The sequence below is a fragment of the Crocodylus porosus genome, unplaced genomic scaffold (genome assembly GCF_001723895.1).
Source record: "Crocodylus porosus isolate Cpor-Errol unplaced genomic scaffold, CroPor_comp1, whole genome shotgun sequence".
Lineage (NCBI taxonomy): Eukaryota > Metazoa > Chordata > Crocodylia > Crocodylidae > Crocodylus > Crocodylus porosus.
In genome coordinates, this window is record NW_017728886.1 from 113,550,052 (window position 1) to 113,560,687 (window position 10,636).

Here is a 10,636-nt window from a genome sequence, read left to right on the forward strand (position 1 = left end):
CAACTAACTCCACTGACTGCATTTTCAATTTCAGCTTAGTGTGCACAGCTACTAAATATGTAAAAAAGGTTGTGGCACAAAGACACAGACAACTGATAAATCATAATATCGCTCTTCAATTTAATGTAAATAGCTTTTCTTCAAAATCCAAACAAACAGGGCCACTGCAAAAAGTAATAACATGTTATTTGTAGTAAGGAATGGGTGAACTTCTTGGAGTTTGGAGCCCATTAGCCTCTGGAATTATTTTGTGAAACCCAAAACACCTTGAAAACTTCTGCCTAGTTACCTTCCCAGCCCAAAGCTCTTAGAAGGAGAAAGTTTCTTGCATAGAGGAGAGCAATATAGATTCCAGCACCTCATTAGCCCCAAACCAGATGCATATCCCTCAGTAGGTCCTGCCCCTACCCTTATCAAGGATGCCTCTGAAGAAAGTAACCACTTTCCCTTCTAAATGATTTTCTGCATTTGATAGGCTACTCCGTGCCTCACTTTCCTTTTTGGGAGACTATTACAGAGTCCCAATGACCAAACCAAAACTTGTATCTTTAAAGATTCCATGTCCTGCTTGCTCCTCATCCAGAAGTAGCAGGATCAAAAGAATACACTCTTTCCAGTCCCAATACATAGATTCTTTAAGCAGAGGTTTCATAATGTATGTGGGCTGAGGGAAAATTTTGTGCAGACTGCGGCCTAGTCTGCACAGAGGCAGAGTCCTACAAGGTCAGTGTACCAAGCTGCTCCAGTAGTGCAGCAAGCCTACTTGCTGCCCCAGAAGAATGGGGAGGGTACAGTTTATTCAGTAGAGGACAAAGCAGACAAGAATGTAGGTAAGCTTCCTATACAGAGGATGCTTAAAGAAAGTTAGTGTAAGACACAGGTTTGTTCTGCCAGCACATTTATTCCCTTCTCTCTTTACCAGCAGGGATTATTTCTTCTCTTCCACTCCTTAAGACATCCCAGAAGGATGGAGCTACTGGGAAAGAGACCAGAATCTTCTCTTCCCTGAAAGAGTGAGCAGCGCAGTGGCAACGCTATGAGTAGAAGCTATCGGTTTGGAAGTTGTTACTCGTTACTCCATCAAAAGGTATGAGCTCTGCTCTCTCTCTTTAGAGGATTAAAAAACAAAAACAAAAAACAACCAGGAGAATATATCTGCCCAGCTCAGATTTTAGTAGCACAGTTTTATTGCTGTTAGTTTAGTACTACAATAGCTACTTGCACCCGTTATAGTTTTCTTTCTCCCATGGGTTGCAGTATATACTGTTTTTTCCAGTGTGTCATATGCCTTTGTTTTGCATCCATCTTCAATATACTGCAAGGTGACCCTTCTCTTTTCCCACATGCGATCATGCTGCAAAATCCAGGCCTACTGTCAGGTTGCAACTGGCTAGCCCTACTACCAGGGTTGTTCCATGTCATAGAATGGATTTGTATCTACAGAAGACAGAGCGTGTGCTGCTGCTGCACTAGGGACATAAATAACTTACAGAGTGAACTCAGTGCTAGAGAAGAGGCGAAGTAAGTAGCCTGCGTGTACAGCCACTACAAATCTACACCACACTGCACTCAAGAATCAGTTACTGCCCAAAGAGAAAGAAGTATTTACCTCTGCCAAAAGAGGAGGCTGTACTTATATCTGTACAGTAGTTGGAGTGTACTTTCTGATGTAGTAGTCCCTTTGTTTAGCACCTGATTTATGTCCTTGTCCTAATTAGCAGTTTCTTTGAATGGCACTGGTGCTGCCTTACTGATATAGGTCCCAGAACAAATTTAAACATTGACTCAAGAAAGAGAGTGAACTTATCTTTGAGCCCCTCCTGCTCCCCCTCCCCTCCACCTGGGGTTTTCCTTATTAGAAAACAAATCACTATCGTATTTTTAAATTTAGGGACAGCAACTGATTGAAAGAGAAAGCTGTAGCTTCACACATACAGTATAATAATCAATAAAGTTGTAGAAACATAAAATAAATCGTAAATACAAAGAATAAAAGGTAAAATATGATATGTTGTAATCACATAAGTAAGGGAGACCACTAAAAAAAGTATGCCATCTGACACTGGCTGTGTATATATATCCACCCTCCTGAATGACTTGAGGTCAGCAAGTTAGAGTATCCAGTGACTTAAAGCAATTCAAAACCAACCACTCCACAGAACCAAGTTAGATTCAAGGAACACTATTAATGGTGGGCCTAACTCAAAATTTAGATCCAAATACAAATTTTCCCAAGGGTCAAGGAAATATGAAAGAGGGCTATGAAGTGAATCCATCTTCTTTTAACAGATCAGAGGGTGAAAGCAATGTAAAAATCCATTAAGGTTACATACAGAGGTATTTAGAGTAAAAATACTAAAGGCTAGATCAAAAAAAACAAACCCTCAAAACAAAAACAATCACCACCACCACTTAGGAGTCTTAAGCAAAGTTTAGGCATCCCAATTAATCAATCCACAAAACTTCTACCTAATCCTTAGGAACCTAGGGGTGTATCTGCATGCTGCCATGCTTCAATACTTCATTTTGGAAGTACTAAAGCATGGTTCAGTATAGGTGGTTACTGTGCCTTGTGCGCAGCACACAGTTAAATTTTGTTACCACATCAAGGTATTGGCATGCTATATCTGGTGAGCACACCACTATGGCAACACAGCTGACGATCACAAGTAGATACATAGCATGCCATACAGCAATGTAGTGCATCACTATGATGCTGTAGGGCAACGTGCAGATTTGCCTTAGGAGTCCCTGGGCCTCTAAATATTGGTCACCAAAGAGACCAAAACTGAGGTGTTTCTCTTCCTTGTCTTACCTTTCTCTCTCTCTGTGCCTAAATATCTTGAGTTCTTTTCTATGCAGGGGCATACCTTGAACAGAAGGGGTGCAGAGTGCCTCTTATGTGCAGAGTGCCTCAAGACAGATAGTTAGGGCATCCTCCTTGAGATGAAAGATACGCAATTTAAACTTCTTTAAGATGAAAATGCTGGAACACAAGACTTCCACTTCCTGGGGAGTGCCATGATCATAAACCTAGTTTATCAATCCCTAGCACCACCACCATCACCTCTTCTCTACAACAGCCATTTCCTAGAAGTGGAAGAGTTATCCACACACCTAAATAATCCTTTTGGGTATAAGTCCAAGAGAAGAGTTGAGGCTGTGAATCCCAGTCTTACAAAGGCACTTAACCAAGACAAGGAGTTAGATGTCTCAGAGGCAATATCAGACATGCCCCCTCTCTTCAGTATTTTCTACTGTGTGGCTTAAGAATCCCGAGTGAGCACGGGGAAAACTCCATGCCTGTTTGCCTAATTCTCCCCATGCATTTTATAGGAAATTTAGTTGCCCAACTCAGGCTGGTGACGTGTTCTTTAGAAACTGGACATCTAAGTCCCTTTGTGAATCTGGCTCAGAGTTCCTGTTTTTATTTCCACAATTTAGATCAACCAGAATGTTATTGAGGTTTAGAGTCAAACTGTAGCATCTGTAGGTTAAAAAAAAAAAAAAGAGGTAATTTTAATAATATCAATCTAAGACCAAATCCTGCACTATTGAATCACAAGTCAATAAAAACTACTTTTTGATTAATGGTTAAGAGAAAGTTGTTGCCAACATCTATTACAATGCAACTGCATAATACTATTACTGGAAGCTTCTCTCGATAACAGTTAATTCAACCATCCTGTAGTCAATGAGATTCCTTCCACTCCTCTGTAAGTGTTGGATTCAGAAGCATAAGGAAATGTGCAATTTATAGAAAGGTACATAAAATAAGAAGTTATATGAAGAAAGCCAATCAGGAGCTCCAGTCCTTTTAGAGGACAAGGGGGGACCCATTCAAATTAAAAGATTACGAAGTTATAACTGATGAAACAAAACAATTACTCATAATTAGCCTGTGCAACTCACTGACGAGCATCAGGACCAACAGTTCAGAATGTTTCAGAAAAGGCTCAGACATTTACATGACCGATAATTGTAGTCACAGCTATAATCCGATTAAATAAAAAAAATTACTTGGACTACAAACCTTTATCCTTCAGATTTATCAGATGAAATATTTTATACCTTCATTGTTAGAATACTGAAATAGGTAGAACATTAAGTTTAAAATTAATTAACTGGCTGTTAATTAATTTGAAGTAGCCCCCACTACATGAAGATCAAATTTCAAACTGTGAACCACTCTGACAGCTGCATTTCTCTGGGACTACACAGATGACACAACCCAAAACAGATCGAGGGAGAACAGAAAAAAAGGCCTTTCAGTCAAAGAGATCTAGCAGTGAAACATTCAAGGAGAGATTAAAGTGATTCCAGTCCTTGAGACAAACTACACAATATATGTGTTTGAGAAAGTCTTTCCACAAAAACAACAATTTTTTTCCAAAATCTATGTCACTGAAAACACACAAACAACCCTACCCCAAGCAAAGTTATGACTCCAAAATTGGAGCAGTGTAGAGGCTGCATGTAATCTATATGACATCTCTACTGCTACACGCTTAAATGGAGTGTGTTGAGATACCGGTTTGATAGGCGGAAGTAAAAGCAGACAAATAAAATGTGCCAAAATTGTCAAATAAAAGTGATAAGCATGCAGGTAAATGTTGCCAATCAAGGTTAGGGCATATTCTGGATTATACCTGAATCACTACCATGAATATTAATTTCACATATAAATATGCAATTTCCTTTTAAAATTCACATTTCCTATTCTGGTTAAGCCCTTCTAAAATTCTCCAGTAAGGGGAATTGCTTTTCTTTTACCAGGGTGGAACCCAGGTCCAGAATTTTGTTTTTATAAACATTTTATAAATATTTTAAAAACAATGCCCTTTAAGAAAACAGAAAACATTTCAAGAAGCGTTAATCAGAAATAGAAGGACTATCTGACCAGCTAAACAGACAAGATATCTAGTACCTGCCTGTTACAGAGCAACTCTTACAGGAAAATGGGAGAGACTGCAAAAACCTTTTCATTAAGAAGTTCATAACTCTTAATTCTGAAACCACAAAAATTGGCAAAGAGATTTAGGAAGTGGGAAAGGATCAGAAACTACTTAATCCATATTTGTTTTCAAATGGATTCATTTTAAATTCAAAGTAGTACTACAAAATAGAAACATTGGTAATAAAATTCAGTAAATGACTATTTGAGAATGTTTCATGCACTTATAAGCCCCCCTCTACATGTGCAGGTAAAGATGCCATGGGATCTAATGCATGATCCATACAATTCATGGATTATAAGGCCAGAAGGGACCTTGGAAGATTGGCTCTGACCCCCTGCACCAAGTAGGAAAGACAACTGGGGGGTCAGGTGACCCCAGCAAGATGACCATCTAGTCTCCTCTAGGATAGGAGATTGCACCACCTTAGAGGGAGCTTATTCCACAATCTGTACATCCTGACTGAGGAATTTTTTCCTAATGTTGAGCCTGAATCAGTCTTCCAGGAGTTTGTGGCAATTACTCCTGGTTTTCCCCTCAGATGCCCTGGTGAACACTTGTTCACCAAGCTCTTGCTGTACTTCCCTAGTGTACTGGTAAACTGCTACCAGGTCCCCTCTCAGCCTTCTTTTCCTCAGGGTGAAGAGTCCCAGATCGCTCAGCCTTTCCTTGAATGGCTTGCCGTGTAAGATTGATCATATGGGTGGCCCATTTTTGGACTCTCTCAAGCTTGTCCATGTCCTTGTTAAAGTGTGGTGCCCAGTACACCAGCTATAGTCTCACCAGTGCTGAGTATAGTGGAAGAATCACCTCCTTCGTTTTGCTGGAGTTGCATCAGTTGACGCATGCCAGAGTATTATTTGCCTTGCTGGACAAATCAGGCCTCCTGCCATGCATGCGCCATCCCAAGCTCCTCCTGCACTAGCAAGCAAGATCACAGTAGCAGCTGTCTCCCAGCCAGGGAGCACAGACTACACATGCAAATCAACTGGATAGACCATCTATAAAGTTATTACACATTTTCCTGCACTAACTTTATAGCTGGTTGCCCCTTTAAGGCACCATAATTAATTTATACTTGCTACAGGTGCAAATTAATTGTGCAATTAATCAGGTAATTGCACAACAGATGCAACATGTAGAAGGGGGCTAAGGGATGCACAGAATGAGATATAAAGGCAAAGGCCTACTTGCATGTGCCCTGCTTGTAGCACCTACCCTTTGAAAAGTTTCGGTTCTTGCTGGCTCCATGGCATGATTTTGTGTATTTTTTAAAGCTGAGCCTTTGCCGCAAGCTTAATGATATATTTCAACATTATTTACTTGGTGAACAAGGATGAGCTCATGAACTTTGAGAGGACTGCTCAACAGGGTTCCAAAATGTATATAGAAATACACTGAACCATGATTAAATGCTGCTGACACCAAAATTGAAGAGGTAGTAAACATGCTGGAAGAAATAACTAAATTGCAGGATGGACCTGATTCTGATATTTTACAGTTACATTTCCTGATACTCTTTCAACTCTTTACTACAAGATTAATCTGACTTTTACTCTTTGGATAATTTTGGAAAGACACAAGTATGTCTGTGCATGTAATTAGCCTTGCTTAGTCCATGAGACCTACTCACATAATTAAAATAGCAGCTGCATAAATGTTCACAGGCCGAAGTCCTGACACTATAAATCTCTGGGACAGGAGCTGAATTTTAATGTGTGTTTTCCTTTACCACCCATAGACTTTTATAACATCTTGTGTCCAAAATCACCACATCTGTTTTACAAACATTAACAAACTTCTTTGAGATAAACTTTACTTCTGTTTTCAACTTCTCAAACTGCTTTTCTCCTTAACTTCTAATTTTTCCAAATTCTTATGAAGCCTCAGTGAGATAGTTTACATGTTAGAAAAAGAGGGGGTAAAATATGAGACAGGGATGAAAGTCAAAAATGTTCAGAAGTGGCTACTGATTTTAAGGGTTTTACAAAATATAAAACAAGTATGGAGCAACCTGGGCCTGATTCTCAGAAGTGCTGAGCAAGCACATGTCTGATTGGAGTCCCTGGTCATTAGAGAAGTATGGGACATCTAGCATCACATCCAAGGAATCGCAAGTCCAGCTTCCCAAAGAAAGAAACAAAAAATGAAGCCACCCTAAGTTACTGGTCACTTCTGAAAATTAGGCCATCTTGTGTAAGTCATAAAGCAATGCCACAGTCAAGTCAATTACATAACCCAGTAATCATAGGAATTTATACACATGCTTGGGGCGGGGGGACAGGAGCACTACTGGAACTAATGAGGAATAATGGCCATAAGTTGACGGCGAGTAGATTCAGGCTGGACCCTACCAACTATGAAATTATGAAACCATTTCACTTCAATTAGAAAGGCTCCAAGAACTGCCCTAATTGAAGTGCCCAGAACATCACATGTATCAGCATCCCCACGCTCAAAAGTGGCAGCAGGGGTGTTTTAACTCAAGCTCATGAAACAAGCTTTAAAACACCCCAGCCGCTATTCATCAGCACAGGGACGCTGATGTATGTGACGCTGGAGTCTGCTGTAATTACCATGTGCCAGCAGACTTGCTTAAAATCGAGTCTGCTCCAACACACTGAAATTACAGTGCATCGGAGCAGCTTTTCTGCATGTGTACAGGCACCCCATGTTACTGACCTAACTCTGATCTTACTCCCATTGAATAGATCCTTACTCTACAAATAGCCCCACAGAAAGCAATGTGATTGCTTGAAAAATAAAGTATTCAACAAGAGTAAGGTATCAGAATGTGCTTCCTATGCTGTGAAAAAGTTTGACGCAATGCTAACTTTTCAAACTGTGTTCTGTTGAACCCTGGGGTTCCACAATAGGTCATCAGGTGTTCTGCAGAGACTGGAGGTAATGGTGGAGTACACCAGGAAGCAACACACTGCTACTGCTGGGCTGGGCCACCTGGCCCATGTCAGTTCACACAGCCCACAGAGCCAAGCAGAGATGTTCTGCTACAGAAGGGATATGAAAGGGTTCCATGACTTTAGGAAGTTTGAACACCACTACACTGAGTCCCTTTGATTTTGTGCATTATGCAGAACTCTAGTTGCTGTAACCTTGACAACTGTTACATAAGAAAATGTTCTGCAAATGTAAAACCTGTGCTGAAAGGATTCTCTTTGAATTCCTTTTTTGTTGTTGTATTGATCTGTGGGCACCCTTAAAGCTAAGAGCATACATAGCCTTTGCCATCATCCAACAAACTCCTGAGTGCATGCTAGGAGACAAATGGAGGATAAGAGAACACCCCCCTCCCACACAATGCCAGAGTAGCTTAAATGGTCTTTTCCTACTTTGTTTTCTTCAGAAAAACATTTATATTGTTTTTCTTACCCCCCCATCCACTTTGCTGAGTTAATACACAAACCAGAAGCATTGTTAGAGAATAAGGCAATAAAGAATAAAGAGAACTATTCTCATACCAAACAGTGATATCGTTTCGAAAAATTTACAATTAAAAAGAAACCCGTATCTGAATGCACATGTAAAGTGCAGGGGGCTACATTAATCAGCAAATGCATTAAAATGAATGTGTAAGAATATGCAAGGTTTTACAAAGCTCTGTGTTGATAACATACCTTAGCTCTTCTCAACAGTGAATAATGAGTGTCAATTGTTTCAAGGACAGCAGACTTACTGCTATTTTTACCAAAGCCCTTGCTGTGTTTAGCTCATAAAACCTTCCAGCAGTAATAGCTTAAAACCCTGCTCTGCATGAACATGCTCTTCCCAGTTTAACCAACCTTCCTAAATAATAAATGCTTTTTCTATATACCATGATAGTATGAAGAGGTTGCCAGAAAGGGAGGGGGGCAACGTGTCAAATTTGTTTCTAGTCTGCTTTAAATGCTTCAGAAATGCAATGGTTACAACTAAATGCATCGAACATGACTGTGCCTTAACAGTGTTATTGGCAAGTAAAACCTGACATATGAGAGTAAAGTAACATGAATCAATTATTCATAAAGCCACTAACATACTTTCATAGACACACTGACTTACAGAGACGCAAGCATGCACTATTCAGGAGACCCACACTGAACTGCAATAATCTACACAGACCTCTTATTCTCTCAAGGGATTACTTATTAAGAGTAAACTCTGACACAATCTCATGGGAGAACAACGCTGCTATCAAAGTCCATTGGCTCTCAAACATCTTCTGTTCTTGAGAAAGGTTTAGAGGTGACCTTATGTAGACCATGCAGAATAAAACTAATGAAAAACGGCTGGGCATACATGGCCTTTCATGTTCCGAGGGATTTTCAAAGGATAGGTTGGCATCTAACCCCACGGAGTTTCCACAGGGGTCAGGTTCCTAGATCCCAGTTGCACCCCAGAAAAATCTGTCCATATTTCAACACATAAGCTTCCAAGGATGGAGATTTTTAAGAGCTGGCTAGACAAAGCTTTGGCTGAGGTGATCTAGTTGAGGATGGTCCTGCTTTGAGCAGGCGGTTGGACTAGATGACCTCCCAAGGTCCCTTCCAACCCCCATTTTCTACAATTCTATAATCACAAAGGAATGTTTAGGATGGTTACTCTCAAGTGTCCTTCCTAGACATCCGGGATAGCTGCAGCGCATTGGTTTGGGTTATCTCCTGCTCAAGTGGGATGCTTTCTAAATCCAGCACAAGGCAAAAGCTGCCGGAAGATGTGATTACCAATTTACAGCCCTACTCTGCACATCAATGATGCACTAGAGAGGGAGAAAGATGCTTGGTATTTTTCTCTTTCTACATCTTTTAAGTTTCCAATTACCAAAGCTCTTCCTGCATGGTCCACAGCCAACCCCTCTCCCTGGCAGTCTGTGCCCCTCTGAGGCATGGATGCACCCCATCCCTCCCTCACAAGCAGTAGCAACAGCAGCAGAGCTGTCCCTTTGCTAGAGTTCAGCAACCCGGGGGGGGGGGGCAGGGAATGGCTGTAAAGACGGGGGCGCCTGAACCCTGCCATGCCATCATGTCTCCTGGGGAGCCCCCCTCCCAAGTTTCTACCCTCAAACAGCAGGGCTGAGCTTTTAAGAGCAGCCCTTGCTCCAGAAGGCAGGGGGAGATGGATGTCCGTGCCTGCCCCTTCCCACACAACATACAACCCTCGAGCCAGCCCTGCCACCCCGGCAGAGGGTCCCCCCGGCCGCAGCCCACCTTGTGCGGGGCTCGCAGCAGGCGGTGCACGGCGGGCAGCTGGGTGCTGAGCGGCAGGTCCTCGCGGAAGGCGTACAGCGGCGGGCGAGTGGGCTCGGGGAAGCTGGTGCTGGTGAAGGGGTCGGTGTCGTCCAGGAACTGCACCCGGCAGAGCAGCGTGGCCATGCTGCGGCCATGCACGAGACGCCGGCTGCGGGCGGCTGGCGGGGGCGGCCCCCGGGCAGCCCAGCTGCGGACGGAGGAGCAGCAGCAGCCGGAGCAGCAGGTCGGCGGCCCCCCGCGCTGCTCTGCGGGCGGAGAGCAAGGGAGCGCAGCCCCGGCGGCCGCTGCAGCGAGATGCGCCCAGCCCTAGGCGGGCGGGCAGAGCATCGCCGCCTTCCCCACCCGGCAGCGGCCGCCCCTCAAGCCGCGCGAGGAGGAGCGGAGCGCCGCACCGCTGCCCCCATGCTCAGCCCGCTCCGGCTCCGGCGGCGGCGG

The 10,636-nt window shown here is 42.8% G+C and overlaps 1 protein-coding gene across 4 annotated transcripts in view; it reads right to left on the bottom strand.

Annotated features, from left to right (window-relative positions):
• FHOD3 (formin homology 2 domain containing 3) overlaps positions 1–10,599 on the bottom strand; it is a 640,284-nt gene extending 629,685 nt beyond the window's left edge. For 2 of the 4 annotated variants that reach the window (XM_019540820.1, XM_019540847.1), the window contains exon 1: positions 10,160–10,598. In XM_019540820.1, coding sequence (XP_019396365.1) covers positions 10,160–10,324 — 165 coding nt within the window. In that variant the 5' untranslated portion in view covers positions 10,325–10,598. Of the gene's footprint in view, positions 1–10,159 lie in introns of all 4 variants that reach the window. The other 2 variants (XM_019540836.1, XM_019540830.1) reach the window with 2 other exon arrangements.
• Between the last annotated feature and the right edge of the window lie 37 nt (positions 10,600–10,636).